The 20,086-nt window shown below is 37.2% G+C and overlaps 1 protein-coding gene across 4 annotated transcripts in view; it reads right to left on the reverse strand.

Annotated features, from left to right (window-relative positions):
- Positions 1-1,962: 1,962 nt before the first annotated feature.
- Positions 1,963-20,086, reverse strand: part of LOC127411548 (serine-rich coiled-coil domain-containing protein 2-like) — a 71,680-nt gene continuing 53,556 nt past the window's right edge. For 2 of the 4 annotated variants that reach the window (XM_051647214.1, XM_051647215.1), the window contains exons 8-11: positions 19,821-19,886; positions 19,485-19,586; positions 18,027-18,134; positions 1,963-6,243 (exon numbers count right to left, since the gene is read on the reverse strand). In XM_051647214.1, the coding sequence (XP_051503174.1) occupies positions 5,683-6,243; positions 18,027-18,134; positions 19,485-19,586; positions 19,821-19,886 (837 nt within the window). In that variant the 3' untranslated portion in view covers positions 1,963-5,682. Of the gene's footprint in view, positions 6,244-11,381; positions 11,422-14,652; positions 14,735-18,026; positions 18,135-19,484; positions 19,587-19,820; positions 19,887-20,086 lie in introns of all 4 variants that reach the window. The other 2 variants (XM_051647216.1, XM_051647217.1) reach the window with 2 other exon arrangements.

Below are 20,086 nucleotides of genomic sequence, written 5' to 3' on the forward strand. Positions count from 1 at the left end.
TGTATTAAATCATGATCACTCACATGAGATGACTCCAGTCATATTAGTAAACTTATAAAAGCTGTTTTATTCTACATGGAGAGGGTCGTGGGGGCTGTCATGTTAAAATCACATGACTAGTCAAATACTACTCAGTCTTCGTAACAGCCCTGTTATTGGACATTTTCACTCTTAGATAAATTTATCATGACGGACTGAATAGTGAATTTCTACAATGCCTTCTGTAACTGTTGATTTTGAATAATGCTGCATCCAAGCCCCTAGGTGTCAGTGTAAGCCCAAGATGCCATGCATAAAAAATTACTGAGTGCACCTTTTAAGCACAGCTTAACTTATGTTATGTTATATAGTTACACATAAAGTACACTTTATTTTACAGTGATTAATGCTGTGTAATTTTAATGTAATCATAATGCTATTACATGTAACAACATTTGTTTGTTCCACATATGTAACAAGATCTTCCTATTACACAAATAGGTATGTAACAAGACTGGCCTGTTACACACATGTAATAATTCTTGTCTATTACACATACATAATTACAATGTGTACTGTAAGTACATGCTGTTCCATAATTAATTACATATTTACCCTTGTGTGACCTTTGGGACATTTTTGTCTTTTCCATTTTAGTTTTTTCGATCATTTTGGCTGTGTTAATACCAGCGGCATAAATTTTGCCAAAGGCGTGTATTTTTCGGGTGAATTTTGATATTTCAACCTCATATCCTAAAATACAATATAATACACGGTGTACACAAAATAGTTACACTCAGGACCTTAAGGATAGTTACACTCAGGGACCTAAATGTACCCACTGAAACACAATAAAACTGCAATATTGATTCCAGTGCCATTAAAGCATAATATTATGAATTCTGTGATATTATGCTTTCAATCCGGAGCCCTGGCTTTAAAATTTAAATTTCCACCAGATGGCGCCATTTTTATCATGTATAGCCTATGGAGAAATACATGCTTTTTTCCTATTTTCTGTTTGCTGTATTATAGAGCACTGCAGGCCAATTGAATAAATGATGCAGCTAAAATTGTGTGGGTGTGTTGGTATGGATCTCAGAGTGTGTTCTGTATGTGTATTGAGAAATGTGTGTGTATGTGTGTGTGTAAAAAAAAAGTACAAAAAACAACAGTGGCATTATATAAACAAACTGGCATTAAAAGGGTTAAAATCCTAAAAATGAATGAATATTTGGTAGTTTTGATCAGGACTGATGTTGGTTAAAATGAACTAATTGAAAGTGGAAAATAATATTAATATATTATGGCAGTTTTTGACATAGACATTTTTGTCCTCTAAGGACCTCGGAGTAACTTTTTTTTTATTTTGTATTGATGCACAAGGGTTAAGTACATGTTGTTTCATGTTATTACATTATTTAGCACACTGTACTTGGGTAATTACACTGAAACAGAGGCACTGTAAAAATTAAATGTTACCTAAACGTGCCTTGCCTAGACGTTTGCAGAATTTTCATTTTTAGCTTCATTATTCTTTTAGAACAAATCTTTGCAGCAAAAATATAAACTGCAGTTTCTTGTCTCTAATGCACAAAGAATCTAACGGACTACTTTCATTTAACTTTAGGTATGTTGGAAAAAAAAATTAAAACATAATTTTCTTCTTTAAGTGTTGATATTCTGCTCTTATGGTTTATATTCACAAGGCTGTTTATTAACACAGTGTTCAGGACAAACTCTGAGAATATTAGACAGTTCCTTGCACAATGTGTGGATTTAGAGATAATGAACAGGATAGGAGGTATAAACCAGTCCTGAAAGTAATGTATTAGGATCTGCAGAAAAATACTGCTGAGTGTAAAATATTGTTAGAGAAAGGTGAACGTCACGCACAGAAAGAAAGCAACTGAGAAATAGACACTGAACACTGTGATAAAAAAAAAAAAAAAAAAAAAAAAAAAAACACTTCAACAGCTTGAATCTCATTCTTTCACTTTATTAAAGTCTCACACCTTCAACCGGAACAGGGCACAAAGGGAGAGATCATTAAAATACATTAACAGCCAAATAAAAGACTTTAAACAATCAAACAGACAGCAAATCAAACAGACCAGTCATCTCCTGTCTGGAGGTCAAAACAGCTCATTTAAAGTGCTTGAATTCAGTCCTGATGTTAGTAAACATCTTTTCTGTCTACACATACACAGGTTGGCAGCTGTTGTTTTCATGAAGCTAATGGAGTATGGTAGTGCTTTAACAATACTGCACACTCTCAGTAACAACAGGTGAAAAACATGGTATGACATGCACTATATGGAAGGAAAATGGGCGATTTTTTTTTTTTTAAAGAATTTCATGGGTTTTTTTCAGGGATATTTTTAAGTTTCATGCTCTAAGGGAATTTTCTATGTGAGAAGAACCCTACAGGAAGGAATACACACTTGGGCAGCAAGTCAGGTGCATTTTACACAACAGTATGAGGTCTTTGTATGAGTGTATTTTTTTCTGTGATTTGGAAATCTAATAATGACTGTTTTGATGGTTTGGTTAACTTTGCAGTAACACTTGAATTCGATGGAAAATGTCTTCATTGCAAAAACAGAATAGATGTATGAAGCCTAACATTTATAAAGCAACTATAACATATCTATTACACTATTATAACATATTTAAGAAATGCCACAATGCAGTTTCCTCATAACACTTTATGCTGCTTTTTTTAAAAAAAAATTTTTTTAACTCCAGCTCAATATATAATTACAGTAGGTCAGTTAAAGTGATTTTTGTGTCTCATTAACAGGCAAAGGAAAAAGACGATGAGTGAACCTGTAAACAGGCACCTTACTGACACAAGCAAATCACCTCTGACCGCAGCAGATGGAATCAATGCACTTCTGCAACTTTCTATTAGCAAGACTACACCACATTACTCAGGACCCCTTTCCTCCTGCACATGTACAGAGAAACCAAGAGACAGAAAGAGAGAGAGAAATACAAACAAACTGTCTCCAAAGCATTACAAAACAAGCCCTCCATTGATTTTCTGCTTCATATGCGCACACACACACACACACACGCGTTTCATTGATTTCTTTAGGTGGTGTTAGACATGGTTGCCCATCTCGGTTTTGGGTGTGTTGTCCATGAGAGTATTTTAGTTCCCAAAGCCCCTTGAATAGAGGGAAAGTGGCAGTAAATCAATTTCAATTTATATTAAATGTCCATAAGGTTTCATTCCTTACATTCTGGAAAACAATGCGTCATAGTTATAACATATTTGATACATAGTATACACACCATAACTGTAGTACATATACTGCACACACAACAGTGGGTTCTTGTTTCCAACATAATTTACAACATGGATACAGATGTCCATGTGTTTCCATGCTGTGGATCTTTGTGTATTAATTTTGTGTATTACAGTGTGTATGTTTCCAGAACATGCCACTATATTAAGGCATGCCACAAGCTCGAAAACCTCAAACTGAAGACCATCCGGGTTTCAAGTATGAAACTTCTGACACATTTATGAAATCTTGAGAATGGAAAACCTTTCTCTGAAGAAACCAAGATAAGACCAACAACCTTAATCTCAGATCAACTTAAAACAATGAAACAACTTAGACAGTTCTGAAGCTGTAATCTGACCCCCCCATCATGAATGTAAAAAACAACTAAATAAATCTGATGTCCACAGAGAAATCACCAAACCAATTTAAACTTGGTACAGTTCAAACTTAAAATATTCACCAAAAATCTTACCATCAACATCAATGAATACAACAGCTGCAACATTTTTCATCATTGCTTACAAAGCCAGAAACAAATGCCAACAGTTTGATCTCTGAGGTTGAACTGAAAATTATGCAAAAATATCATATATTAGCTCTTGATATTTTCGACTGTTGTCTTTGCAACAGTATCTTTAAAATTCTTTCAGCATTTTCTCACCCTCATGCTCTCCCAGATGTGTGACTTTCTTCTGCTGGACACAAACAAAGATTTTTAGAAGAATATCTCAGCTCTTTAGGTCCATACAATGCAAGTCAACAGGGTCCAAAACTTTGAAGCTCATAAAGCATATAAAGGCAGCATAAAAGTTATCCATACGACTGCAGTGGTTAAATATGTCTACAGAAGTGACCTGATAGGTGTGGGTGAGAGACAGATCAATATTTAAGTTCTTTTCCTATCAGTCTTCTATATCTTTACTTTCTAACAGCCCTCCTAAACATTCTTCTCTCACAAGAGTTCTTGTTTTGTTTTTGGCGATTCACATTCTTCATGCATATCGCCACCAATTGGGCAGGGAGGAAGATTTGTAATAAAAAAGTACTTAAATATTGATCTGTTTTCACCCACACCCATCGCTTCTGAAGATATGGATTCAACCACTGGAGTGTTATAGATAACTTTTATGCTGCCTATATATGCTTTATGAGCTTCAAGGTTTTGGACCCTGTTGACCTGCATTGAATGAAACTACATAGATATTCTTCTAAAAATCGTTGTTTGCATTCAGCAGTAAAAAAGAAAGTCATATACATCTGGCATGGCATGAGGGTGAGTAAATGGGGAGAAAATGTTAATTTTTAGATGAACTATTCTTTAACTCTACACCAAAGAGAAGGCCAGAAAAGCTTCTTAAATTCATCCTGCAGCACTGCTGCAAAGGGAGTAGCTTAACAAAGGCATTTTAACTGTAAACATATTTATAATGTATTAATAATCAAAAAGCCTTATAATTCTAATGCGACTTCTGGAGAGAAACAAATGCAAGTTTCAGCTTCAAGCATGCTATGATCCATAATCAAGAAAAATAACCTTATTAATACAGGTGGCACAAGCCTAATTAAAATGAAAATCTGCTGATCACGACTGATGCCAAGCTGAAAATCAAGGAAGCACTGACAGTGTGTACATCCTCCTGCCAAAACCCTGAAAAAGCTTTCGATTTTTCAGCAGACCTCTAGGATGACGAACAGACAATAATATGTGTTTTCTCAGTTAAACCCCAGGAGACTGGTGATGTAAATGTCATACACCCACTAAATGTGTGAGCCGAATCTCCGCAGGTGTCCACGGGGCATGCCACGTGTGGAAATATCAAGACACTGAGAGAGCCTAAAACGTGCTCCACGGGCAGTCTTTGGCACTGCTCTCACGTCAGTTATGACCTTGACAAATATCCTGTAAAATGAGACTTCTCTACTGCTTTCCATTGCTAATTTTCAACATTCCTTTTTTCATTTGCCGTCTTCTCTCTTTCATGTATTGTGTTAAAGGAATAATTCACCAAAAAGGATATTCAGTGGTTATGGAATGATATAAGATGACCTAGGAGTGAAAAAGCAGTTTTGTGCGACAGAAGCAGTGATTGTGACACGCAGAGGTTTTGTTGCATAGTTAGAGGCAATAGCTTAGCTGCTTTGTTAAGCTTAAAAGTTTTTATTTAACTTTGTCCTGCGAGTCTTGCCAATAAAAAAAACACTCTTTAGTGCAAGCTATGTGAGTCAGTGTATGCATGCATGTGTTCAGGGAGGAAGTCTAATCTGTGTCTATGGCTGCAGCTTATGCTCATTGGATCTTGGGCTTTGCAATTCTTGTGGAGACTCCAAGCAGTACCGAAGACTTGTGTCCTGGGTCAGGCATGTCTTCGATGGGGTCAGGACCTCTACTGACCACTGTAGGCCAGGGCTAAGACAGGAAACCCAGAGAACTGGCATGGTTTCTGGTACTGAAGCATGGTAAACCTCTGGATGGAGGAGGAAGCAGATTGACCTTGTGGTTCATTGTGGGTCCAGGCTTTGGGTTTACCCCACTACTGCCCCCTAGAGGCAGAGCAGGGAGAGTTACCCGTTTGTGTAGACGGGGAGGCTGCAGGACAAGAGGGCTGAAGAAGGACAGGGAGTGAGGGGTTTGCAGTTTTTTTGGGTGGTCGTCGGGGGTTGGTCTCACAGTCTGTTCTCCAGTGCTCTGTGAGTCACTCTCGTGGTTGTCTTGGATGCGAAAGTGGGTGTTAAGCAACTGGCTCAGCTCCTCTGGGTCAGGCAGAGATCTTGACTCCATGTGAGGTTCTCCAGTATCATTCAGAGCAAGAGAAACTGTACCACTACAGGGAGCGGAAGGACAGGACACAGAAGACCTCTCCACTACAGTGCAGGCATCACTAGGGCACCCGGTGGGGACTGTTCTTGCTAGTCTTCCCTGGATGAGGGTCTCGTTGGGGATGTGACTGATGGGCTGAAGTATTTGAGGCTGTAGAAGACATAGGACAAAATTAGTCATACCATAAACGAAGGCAGTATCACAGCACACAGATGAGTGAGGTCTATTCTGCTGTTGGTGATTCAGTTTGAACAGAGTATGGTGGTGTTGGGCGGATAAACATGTCTACCAGTAGAGTTGGGATATATACTGAATACTCAAAATATATTTGCAATAAATATGCAGGCGAGATAAATTCATCCAACATGAATATCACAGTGATTATCATCTGTGTTTTATTTGGCCTAGAAGTTTCCTGAAGAGTCATTAGACTTGTTTTGCAAGTATGAAAGTGACAAGGCAGAGATGTTTTACCCGCGTCTAGGAATTAAAGCTGTCAAATTAAAAATGGAATTTAAAAATGTAGATGTGTGCCAAGCAATGATGTTGTTGATTTAAAAATCTTTAAAATTCAAATAGAACTTGAAAAGAATTCAAATTTATTTTAATATTTAAGTAAAAAAAAAAAAAAAAAAATCTAATATAGTTTCTCAGCCTCACTGACAGCCCTACTCAGATTTAAATTTCAACAGCAAAAATGGGGTTGCTTAATTCATTTAATTTCTGTGATTCAGTTCAAACTGTCCATTTTAATGAATCAATTCAAAACGCTTTGTTTACGCAAACATTTTAATGGATTTTTTATTTTTATTTTAAAGCCTCTGTGTGGCATTTTTTTCAAATATTATTTTTTTTTAAATAATTAAAATGTTGTTAAATATTGGTGTTAATTGTTATGATTTATTTTATTAGCATATATAAAAGAAAATGATTACATAACATGCTTGTATTTACTTAATGAAAACGTGCAAAATATCTACAATTTTACTCCTTATATTAAAACAGTTTTAATACTATTTGGCAACAATGGGTGTTTGGTTGAAAGGATGGTTCCTCTGAAAATAAAAATCTTTAAAAAAAAATATTTTTTTTTAAATGCAATTTTAGAGCAAATAAATAAATATCGAGTAATAAATAAATATATTTAATATCATCAAGAGGCTGAAAAATACTGTGATATAATTCTTTTAGCTATATTACCCAGCCCTTTTATCCACACCAATCAGATGTGATGAGATCAGAAAAGTCAGTTCCTGCTATTGGCAGTCATGTTTCAACAGAGTATAACTGGGAAGGTGCTGGGCAGATGTCCACTACTGAATTTCAGTGAACAAAACACACTCTGCATTAAACACAACCGTGACAGACAGGATAAGATATGTGCTCCGTCTCTCACTCTCTTTCACGCTCTGTCTCTTACAGAGAGTTTATTCTGAAAAAGCCTGGAGCTGTACTGAACACAGCACCCCTACTGGCTACCTATATTTTCATTCAGCACTTAACATTTCTGTTCAGTCTGAAATCATTACCTCCAGATACCATCAAAAAACAGTTTTATATCATGTCCAGTCACAGCCAAACAGGCAGCAAACTGCAGGGCTCAGAGAAAGTGTCAGGATGAGAAAGGGGAAGGAATTGCACTTTAAAACACTGCTGGAGAAGGAATGTGGGCAAAAAAAAAACATAAAAAGCCACAAAAAAAAAAACAAAAAAACAAAAAACATGGTGCTTCATCACCTACGGAACATTAGTCTAAGATGATACAAAGAGTGTTGAACAGATAGACGGGGAAAAGAGTCAGTGTGGGTGTTTGCTCTGGAGCTGGAGTGTGTATGTGTGTGCCAGTACAGACTGTCTACATGAGGGGTAGGCAAGTTGTCAGTGATTTTAGTTGTGTGACAGTGCAGACAGTCACTTCCTTTGCATGACATCATCGAGTCTCTGGGGTGCATTAACGTTCATAATGCATTTATCTCTGTCCGTTTCACTCTCTTAGTGAGAACATGACAGACAGTGAATTTTTAACCCTGTGAGCGCCTAAAGCCTTGTTCAATACACACTGCAAGGAACTCGCAGCAACAAAGTGACCTGAACTCATTTTCAATGAGAGCTGGCAACTTCCAGCGACATGAGCGACAAGTTGGCAACAAGATGTGGCCGTGTCCAGCAATACAACAAAGTTGAGAAAAGTTTAACTTTACTCAAATGAGGAGCGACATTCAGCGGCCAATGACAGTGAAGTAGCAATTTCACTGTTCTATATCATTTGTCTATTACCACATATGGATGTCAAAAAAAATTAAATTAATTTTTTTTTTTTTTAAAAATCTCCTTAGTGATTGCCCTTCAGAATGTACATTTTCAAGATAACTGATTCCTGGTCACATTAAAATTCTTATTTTTACCAGCAATATATCTAATTTGTAATCAGATTTTCAAAAGATATGGCCAGATGTGGAGCCCACCAATAATGTTATCCTGACCAGCAGTAGGTACTAGCAACCATCAGTACAGAAACTGGCAACATGCAGCAACAAAGTCACTGGCGACGTGAACATGGTTTAAAAGAATAGTTCACCCAAAAATGATGAGTCTCTCTCATCATTTTCTTACACTTATGTTGTCTCAAACTCGTATGACTTTGTTCTGCAAAACATAAACTAATACATTTTAACGGAGATGTGATGTCTGTTTGTCCATACAATGCAAGTGAATGGTGACCAAATTTTTGAAGCTCCAAAAAAGGAAATGAAGGCAGCATTAATGTAATCTGTTAGACTCCAGTGGTTTAATCCATGTCTTCTGAAGCAATCCAATCAATTTTCGGAGAGTACAGATCCTTTAACTGTGAGTAACTCCTTTTTCCACTATAAATCTTGACAGCAGTCTCCTTGGCTATCATGATTACAAGCTCGATTACACTTCCTGGCACCATCTAGTGCTCTGTGCATGCATCAAGCACTAGGAAGTGTAATCGAGCTTGTAATCATGATCATGCCCATTTTAGTCTGTTCTCACCCAAAACCGATTGGATCACTTCAGAAGACATGAATTAATCCACTGAAGTTTATGGGTTAACTTTATGCTGCCTTTAAGTCCTTTTTTGAGCTTGAAAATGTGGTCACCATTCACTTGCATTGTATGGACAAACAGACATAAAATCTCAATTAAAATACTGTTTGTGTTCCACAGAAGAAAGAATGTCACACAAGACTGAAACGACATAAGGGTGAATAAATAATAAGAGATGATTTTGGTTGGGTTGCCGATCAATGTAGCAATTTGCAGTTAAAGAATTAATACAGAATTAATTTGATTGTGCGACTGTTATATCGTCCCCCTTCTAGAACTGCCCCAGTGAACGTGCCATTGCGCTTACGTCACTGATGTGTCGACTGCTGGCAGGAAGTGATTTTTTAATGTTAATAAAGTTTTAATTATCGATTTGTTTCTTACACCAACCTATTGATTTGCTTCAGAAGACATTAACTGATCGACTGGAGTCGTGTGGATTACTTTTATGCTGCCTAAATATGCCTTTTGGACCATCAAATAGCCAGCAGCCTGATGGCACCCGTTTACTTACTTTATAAGGACCTACAGAGCTTCAACATTTTTCTAAAAATCTTAATTTGTTTTCTGCTGAAGAAAGACAGTCATACACATCTGGGATGGCATCAGGGTAAATGAAAAATGAGAGAATTTTCATTTTTGGGTGAACTATTTCTTTAAGAGTCAAAACTATTCATTTTATACTTCATTTTCTAACATTATTGTAACAATTGAGAAATCATCACAACCGAACATGCAGCACCACTTACAAAGAATAACAAGAAAATAGAAGAAAAAACGGTAAAAAATGCAATGTACAGCAATTTTCCTTAGACTTTAAAGACCAAAATGAGCAAAACAAAACTTGTTGTTGGCTGCTGCTCTGCCTTGTGGTTTTAGTCAAAACTTTTGCCAAAGGTTATGAAACAGAGGTCATAAACTCTCTTTTTAAAGAGATTTCTTTATAAATACCTGATGGTGGATATTAATAACATCTTGCCCAGTGCAGTGAGGACCACAGGTTACACTTTCATTCAGCCAGGCTTTATGTCTCTATTAAAAAGTGCCTGATTTTAGCTAGAAAAATTCCAAGCGCTATTAAGAGGAGCAGGGAGAATCAACTACCTCAGAAGTGTTCACAAGATAACCTTCATAACACTTTTGCTGAGTATTACCTAAGAAAAAGCTGTAATATAGGCTTTAATTCAGTCATTCGTCATACTGTTGAGTTTGCGTGATGAAATGTGGCCATTTAGATAATAGAGTTTTAAAATCCTGGGTTTGCAGAAGAAGAGGTTGTATTACAAATCCCTGAGGAGTTATTGGATCATTTTATTTTAATGGTCCTCTAAAGCTTAAACTCTTCAACATGTTCCTGTCTTGTCACAGGACCAAGGACATTTGTATTGTGGCTAATTTCCTGCTTGTGTGTATGTGTGTTTAATGTTTAAACCCTGGTCGACCTGTGCAGACTGATGACAGTTTATAGAAAGTCTCTGAGAGTGGACTGAGGAAAGCTGTGTTTCTCCCTGAACGCACCAGTACACACTGGAGCTCCGTAAGAGCAAAGACAGATGTAACATACCCACAGCAATCACAGCATAAGAAACAGATGGTTTTGGACAAAAAAGTAGGAAAGACAGAAAAAAAAAAAAAGACATGCTAGCTGTGTTTATTTTGTTTTTGTGTGTGCATGTGTGAGAATTGGATCCATGCTTTAGAGACTCCATGAAGTTGCTTGATGAGTGCAGTTTTCTTTCCTGTGTTCATGCATTTCCAATTTAAATAGGACATTTGGGTGGGACATAAAGAAGGGCTCATCCCCTTTAAAAAAAAAAAAAAAAAGCTAATAGGCTTTAGTTACGTCACAGCCATGAGCTTCATATTAGATGGAGGGATATTCTTATTCTAGAGATCATTCAATTGGACAAAACTCTGCGTAGATGATAAAAGAGGTGTCAGTATTTTTGTACCTGTTTTCCTGGGAGAGAAAGACTGCAAATTTTTAAATGTGTGCATCTGCTAAAAACTTTGTAAACATTTAGGAATAAAGATGGCCTCAAAGCTAACACATGGAGTAAAGGCCACAAAACTCCAATTTTAATTTCATGGGGTCCTTAAAACTAAAATCAGACTCTCGTTCCTGACATGCAGAGAGGCATCCAAGCAAACATGCACTGGCCACACAAATGACATGACCATACAAAGGGTGAAGCTCTTAGTAGCGGTTACTGTACCACACTGTGTCACGGAAGTAATGTACAAGATGCTCCACCCCTGATCCAGGGACATTATGGGATAGGCAGAGGGGTAGAAACAACACAGAGCGCAAGGTCATCCAATCAAGTAATAGTAAGAGGAAAGGGAGAGGCAATGGACTGAGAGAGAGAGAAACAGGAGAAGAGAAAGGAAAGACAGAAAGGATCCATTAGTGAATATGAGAGAGGACATGGGTGAAGAGAAAGACAGAGGAAAATTGCAGGAGAGAGTCAGGTCTATTTAGGCAGACACAGTCTGACATCACCTCTATTTTGAACTACAACGCTTACAACATAAAAACACACACACTCAGCAATTATTACATCACAGCTGTATTCTTTTTTCTTTTTTTTACCCTCCCCTTTTCTCCCCAATTTGGAATGCCCAATTCCCAATGTGCTCCAAGTCCTCGTGGTGGTGGCAGAGGACAAATCTCAGTTGCCTCCGTGTCTGAGACTGTCAATCCACGCATCTTATCACATGGCTTGTTCAGTGTGTTACCAAGGAGACCTAGCATGTGTGGAGGCTTCACGCTATTCTCCACGGCTTCCACGCACAACTCACCACGTGCCCCACAGAGAGCGAGAACCACATTATAGCGACCACAAGGAGGTTAACCCTACGTGACTCTATCCACCCTAGCAACCGGGCCAATTGGTTGCTTAAAAAGCCTGACTGGAGTCACTCAGCATGCCCTGGATTCGAACACAGCTGTATTCTAACAAAGATCTTCAGTTTTAAACCTGAACCCTGCACTGTATTATTCTCACAAAACCTCTCAAGCAAATGTTTAACATAGATCAATACAAAAATATGAAATAATATTTTGCTTAATAAAAATGAAGCCTTTAACTGAGATTTTGATTTTTGCATTGTGACATGATTTTCAGTACACCTAAGCAAACTTCTCATAATGATAACATGATGATTCTCATTACCATAACAGTCATTTTTATTATATTAAAAATACTGTACAATTTAAATAATATCTCTTTTTTTCACACTGTAGTAATGAGAATATCATGACAGCCACCTTTTTTCACATTGCAGCAATGAGAGGGGTATAATGTGCAAAACTTATACAAAATAATGTCAGAATATAACAATCTCGATGGCACTAAGGCAACCTTCATTCCCATATACAAAATATAATTTTTTATTTGATTCTTTTTTTTTTTTAGGAAAATAGGAACCGGTCAATTTCTTGAGACTCAAGGACTACGAAAAGCCTAAGCAAACTGCAACTGTAATTTTGCGCAGCTCAATTGTGAAATTTACAGTTTGTATTCACACAGAATATCTTTCCTAGAAAGTTATTTGCTCAGTAACTAAAACATATACTAAATATTTACTACGAGTATTAATTCTTAACATTACATTAATGTTCCTCCAGACTGAATCAGACTAATCCCTGTTTAACATCTTTCATAATGCATCTCCCATGATCCCATACTCAACTAATATATAGAGAAGACAGACTCCAACAAAAACGTAACATTTTAAACATAGTAGTATTACCAAAAACACAATTTTACTCTAGATAACTCTTTCCCCACATTTTTACCATTCTGTCTCTCTCTACAAATATAGTTTTGCCATGGAAACCTAGAACAATAAATTAATTTCACAGCCAAAAAATAAATAAACAGATACACACAGTTCTTCTTGTTCTACTAAAGAATTCTGTTACTCTCTAAAATATCTCTCTCCCTCCCTCACACACGCACAATCTATTACAGCTGCATGTGTTCACACTGATTCAACGTGTGTTGGCTCTTTGACTGACCGCTCTGGTGCACAGAGACGTTTACCCAAAATCCCTGAACAAAACACACCTGAAGACAGGCCTCACAGCACGGCCCATCCACACACAAACACACACAAACACACACACACAAACACACACAAACACACACAGAGTAATGGATGCAGTGACCCACCTAGACCCGACAGACACTTCAAAGCTTTTCCAGCAGGGAACTGCTTACTTTCTGTCTAACCCTTTAATCCCCCCTGCAAGTTTTCCATCTCTCTCTCACTCCCACATCAAATCTGCCCATCCTCTCTCTCTCTCTCTGATACTGAACTGATATCCTACTTTCACAGCTCTGACTCATTTCCTGATATAACTATTGTGTTTATGTATTTATAAACCTATAAAGGAGACAATAGGTCTGCTCCAAAAACTATAATCTGCCTTCTGCCTACATCCTAACTGAAATGGAGCCTAATAAGTGAGTGATGTGGAACACTTTACATAGGCAGCAACTCTGTGCACCACGCAAATAGCTCTCCTTTTGCAAAGTGTACAGGAGAATCGACTTGCAATTCATTGCAATACAAGTGACTCAAGAGAAACAAAGCGATAATCGAATGCACACTAATATACAGAGCATGCATATTTTGGGACGGTTTTCTATTATTTTGAACTACTTTTAACCGATAAGTCGCAAATGCCGCTTCACAACATTTCAAACCAATGCCACTACTATCTGGGAATATTACTACCCTACATACAACTGTAATTAATGAAAACACTGAGGTTCCACCAGTATTTTAAAGATTGAGTGCTGCGGTAGTACTGTGGGACCAGTATACCGTGCAACACTAAGTTAACATAGAAATGTCTACTGATGCGCTTTTTTTCTTGTATTACTTTTTTACTAAAGATTTGAGAATATGAACTGGATAAATCTTTTGACTTTATAATTCTATATGCACTTTTGTTAACAGCCAGGAAAGTTCTTTTCCAATAAACAATATTACACGGATATTTGGTTTATATTTATTTGTTGCGCCCTCTTGTGGACCTAGGAGACACAGTTGATTTAAAAATCTAGTGATCACTTAAGAAATAGTTCACCCAAAAATTATAATTCTCTCATCATTTACTAACCCTAATGTCTTCATGTCCTTTTGGAGCTCAAACAGAATTCAAAATATGATTATAACTCAAACATAATTTGAGTTTTGTTAATAATCAGGCCCTACAATGCTGCCATTGAATTTGGCCTCAAGAGGGAGCATAACTTATTTGTTAACCTTTTGAAGCCTTCACATCTGGAGTGTGCCTATGATGGCCTTAAAATGCTGGCTGAGGAAGCTGCTTACTGGGTTTTGGAACAGAGCAACAGTAGACTGGTAGAAACAGCAGAGACGAAGAAAGACAGAGAAAAAGAGAGAGAGACAAAAAAAAGCAAATCCCTTTGCCAAGGGAACAGGGTCAGAGGTCAGGGGTTAATGACTCACTTTGTCGGCGTTGAGGCATGCTGGCACGGGGTGCAGACTGATACTGGCACTGCCAGGGAGAGTGAAGAGGAGTGGCTACAGCCTGCAACACACACACACACACACACACACACACAACCACAAACAGAGAAAGAAACCCCAGTGAACCTAGACAAACACACAGTTTAGAAAGTAAAACTTGTTTGCAAGCACATCTCACACACACACATCCTCTCTGGACAACAAATGTCTGAATATCAGACTTAAATATTAGTAAGAATCAACCATCATGGATGCAAGCATGCAAGAGAACCAAATAAAACACAAAAATACTCCAAATCAGGGACTGGCGAGAGAAACAAGCTGTTCACTCCGGAAAAGTTAAAAGGGATTTTCGTTATGTTCTGCAAAAAAATGTTCGTTATCAGTTTTCATTTTCATTCCTTAAACTGTTTTTAGTCCCTGCTCCAAATACACAAAGGCATGCTATCAATGCTCTGTGTGCACAACATTATAAGATAACATATAGATAACACTTCACCTTGCATGTAAACTACTCATGCACTGAGGAAATATATCAAAGATAAGGCAATCAGGGCTATCAACATTGTGTTTTGTAGAATATACACTGTAAATACTGTAGTAATAGTAATCTCAAATTGTAAAAAAATTGTTTACTCAACTTAAGCTTAAGTTTTTACTATTCTTGTTTTAATTAAGTTACCATTACTCTCTAAATCCTGAAGTTATCATTAATAAAAACATTTAAGTGTTCCTATAAACAGTACTTGAAATGTCACATTTTGGAATCATAACTAAATATTTACGTTCTTTAAAATTTGGCTTCGAGTTCTACAAACTCAAAATTATCAAGTACAAAACTGCGGCTATGTGGAATACCCATAAGCCCTTGCTCTTGAATAATTTATGTATATTTGGTCAAACAAGGGAACTTATGTAGAAAAATGATTTATTATTTTAAAATGTACATAGTTATATTTCTATCACTACTGTTGTTGTATTGTTGTAGCTGGTTGATAATTGAGATTTTTGTGAAGTCACCATGAGGGTGATTAATGTTGCCTCTGGTGAACTTGGAGCCTGTAAAGTTTAGGCCATTCTTCTTTACTCAATCGTACTTTACAAAAGTGCAGATTTATGTGCACTAAGTACTACAGAGTAGAATCAAATGTGCCATATGACTAACCTAGAGTCCAGTCATAATTTTCTTTACACTATATAAGACATGTTATAACCCAATTTAAATAATTAAATCAAAACAACTATAAATCACAGATGAGTTAAGTTTACTTGTAACTAGTCAGCGTAACTTAAAAAATTAAGTTTACTTTACTTAAGCCAAATAAGTACATTAACTTAGAAAATGCATGCAAACCGATTGCCTTGAAAAATCTAAGTAAGGTCAGCTAATTAGATTTTACAGTGTATGTACCTTTCCATCCAATACTTTCTGACCCTCACCCATAAATGCTCATAAACATACAAACCTTATCGTTTAATGATTAAATATGATTTAGTTGTGCCTTTGGGAAATTCCTGAGACAAAGCCAATAAAACTAAATCAATGCTATTTAAATCTGACACCCAAGAAGCAAGAGTGGATTTGCTGTCCTGAGATTTATTGCATTACATGTTCTTTTGGGAGTTACACGCTGACGTTACACGTGCTGGTGCTACTCCTGCCAATATAAACGGCAGAACATTTTTCATCAGGTTTAAAACATTCGCTTTGACGCGTCCAGTGTAGATAGCCTACACAGACAGTGTAGACAGACTGTCCATTTCGGACAGAAAATCAAACTTGTTTACCTTCATGGAGCGAAAGTTGTGCATGTTCATGTAATACTTAAGTTAACATGAGACAGCCCATTTCTGAGGTAGCACTCACCATGTGACTTCAGGGGTAGGGTTAGTGTTAAGGTTTGATGGGGCAAGCATCAAAACAGATTTTACATTTTGATTCAATTCAGATTCACAACCTCTCATTTCAATACAGATTCAGTTTAATCTGATCCTGATTAATTTTATTATATTTCAGTTATAATGTCCATTTTGCTTTCATGTGAAAGAAATTGTGTCACAACTAATGCTGTAAATAATGCTTGGCACATTCCGCAAATATGAATTTATGACACTTTACAACAGGGCTCAATCTATGCTGTTCAATTGCTATTTATTAAACAGTTATAATAAACACAACCAAAACTGAAGTAAACTCTAAAGTCAAAGACTGATCTTAGGATATTAAGAATAATCAGGATAATAAAAGAGAATAGATAATTAGGATCATTTAAATGAAGAACACATTAATCGGAAAATCAATATTTTTGCCCAGCCCTAATGATGGGATGAGAGGAATGTTCCAATGACAACATTCCTGGACCATTACAAAGGATGTTGGTCCAAGATCATGTCCTATTTGCATAAATCACATATAGATATTTGAGCATTTCTCATGATAAATAAACCCACCACACATTAAACAAAGATTAAACATACCACAAATTCTTCTTTTGTTTGCTGCATTCATTGTTTACATTAAAAAAATAAAGAAATAAATAAAAATAAAAAAAATCTGCAAAAACTATTCATTTAACGAAGTCATGTAAAGTTTAATTTTAAACAGACAAAAGAAAAAAATTTTATTCAGTCTTAATTTTCAAACTTTAACTTGTGCAGAACATCAGTGTGAACCTTGTTTTTTTCCGTCCCCATCCCCAGCAACTCTCTTTCCCTCACTCCCTCATTTCCACTTTCAAATTCTCCTCATCTATCTCTCGTACCTCCCTTTATCTCTCTCCCCTCCCTCTTATCGCTCCTGACTCCGGTCTTTCGCTGTGCGCTGTTAGCTTTAGTGATTGTATGCCGGTCTTCAATAAGAACATGTCCCCCGGTGAACAGCCCAGGCTGGGGCTCTGAAAGCTAAGCCACCTGGGTAGGTGCTGTGCTGCTTCACTTAAATAGGAGATGACAATCATTCTGTGCTCTGTAGTAGCTGCCCGTTTTCCCCTAGCAGCCGCAAATTGGCCAAATCTGCACCTCAGCAAACGAGTCTCAGCTTGGGGCGTCCCGCGAGACTGCCGGGCTATTTCACCATGAAAAACGAAAGCAACCGAGGAAGGAGGAAAGGAAAAGAACAGAAGGAATGTGTTGTCTGATTTGTCAGCCCTGACAAAGCATTTGCTTCTTTCTTTTGTAAACAACTAGCCACCTCTAAAAGCTTTAAGAGTTGCACGGGAAACGAGAGAGAGGGAGACAGCTAATCAGAGACACAAACATACACTACAATGGCATTTTGTGTGAATTTAGGGTGTCGTATTGATGTGATCATTTTGATGTGCATGCTGCTAGCCAGATAATGAGAAAGGACTCACAGCGTGGTGATGATGGGGTGGCCGCAACACTGTCTGAGTGGATTTATCATGTGTTCTTCTCTCACTTTTGACCCCAGACTTCTGCTGTTGACAATAACATCTCACCAGCTGAGAGAAAGAGTAAAATAATGTAATAATAAATAATAAAATTTGCCGTATCTTCTTATCTTTCCATTTCATTCAAACTACTGTAGTCTCAGCCTCAGACAGTATGCACACATATCACCCCTAGTACTTTCACTAGCTCCTTTCACACATGAAACCTGGTAAATTGCAGTAAAATTGTTGGATTGCCTTCACTGGTAAATGTACCACATCTGCTATTCACACATGCAACGGTTTCACATCAGCAACAAAACGCAATTAAACTCTTAGAAGTAGATAGTTATTTTATGAGTCAACAAAGAAGCACTTTAAAGGCTACAACACTTCTAAAATCTGAAAAGAATCTACAAATACTAGGTATCACACACATAGACAAAAACCGGGCAACACACTAAACGACTGAGGATAACTCCGGCTGTCTAGTTGCTGATCAGATCTCAAACTCACTTGGAAATACAAGCATCGGACACCAAGAGATTTTCTATAAAGTCGGCTCTAAAATATCAAACACTATTTATGTCCTCAGACTAAATACCATTTAAAATCTGTCCAATTTTAAGACATTGTTTTGGACTCTGGTAACTGAATCATCTCCATCTAACGTTAGCGACCTGACCTCGTACGTGCTCAAACCGTTAATCTTACGACTCCGTTCACGCATAGCATCAAAACTAAACTTTTCAGATAATGTTACAACTTCTCATTTAGGGAACTATCTAGTGCAAAATTTACCAGTATTTTCGAACAGGTTGTATTCACACAAGAAATCTGCAGTTAATTTTCTGGAAAAGGCTGTATATGTGAAAGCGACTACTCACTGTCTGATACATACTGCACACAAAACTGGAAAGTACTTTCTGGATCTGGGAAGCTTTAATCTGACTGGCTGACATGTTTCTTTACACACGTCTACAAGGAACCAGATTGATGCAAGAAAAGCTTTTGAGGATGAAAAAAAAAAAAAAAAAAAAAAAAATCACTGGATTTGCCATAGCTTGTCAGGTTAATGGCATCAAATCTTTGAATGAGTTTTGTTTTAGGCACTTCGTAGCAAGTTGACTAGATAACCATAGCCAGAAATGTTTATTCCACTTTGTTTTCTGAGTCATTTATGTAAAATATCCTAAACATATTCCATAAAAAAATAACTGTGTTTGAACATTTAGTCAGTTTACATTTGGTTTCTTCCTGTCTAATTGGGTGGTTCTTGCAGACAAGATTTTAGCATGGCTAGAGTATCACACACGGACACTGCAGGCTCTGATTAACCACTCGTGTATTATGTATTTTCAATTGTTATAAAATGGTCAAACTGATGTGAGAGTGAATGTGTCTGGACTGCTGATGGCTCACAGATTCTTGTCGATGTTGTTGATGAGTGAGCCGAGTGATGATTTTATCTTTATTTTTCAGCTCTTCCCTGAGGCGGGCTACCTCCTTCATCAGCTCCTCCATCTTACACACAAACACACACAAATAGCAGTAGAGACACACACAGAAATGCAGCTAATATTATGCAGGTAATACACTTCTGGTATACTTTTTATCAGTAAGTGTTTTCCCTGGGGATTGAACCCATGACCTTGGTTTTGCTAGTGCCATACCCTACCGGTTGAGCCACCAGAACTCTATGGTGCATATGTGGATTAGAGAGTGTTTTAATGATGGTGTTTATAGGATTTTACGGACCTGCTGGGCTCTGCTGTCATCTTCGCTGGCCTCCACATTCTCTGGCGTAATCTCACCATCATCCATCTAAATACAAACACACAAACTATTCAAGAGGCATTTCTCATGTTTATAATTCATTTTTGTCTCATTGTCTATTTTGCTGTTTATTTACTTCACACCCACATACACACATTAAAAGCTGCTAAGGTGCCAACAGCTGTGTATGTGTATGTTTTGCCAGCTGCCATGGAATAATCAGCTGTGTTTTTGCATCTGTAGTACAT

Source organism: Myxocyprinus asiaticus, chromosome 20 (assembly GCF_019703515.2).
Source record: "Myxocyprinus asiaticus isolate MX2 ecotype Aquarium Trade chromosome 20, UBuf_Myxa_2, whole genome shotgun sequence".
In the NCBI taxonomy this organism is placed as follows: domain Eukaryota; kingdom Metazoa; phylum Chordata; class Actinopteri; order Cypriniformes; family Catostomidae; genus Myxocyprinus; species Myxocyprinus asiaticus.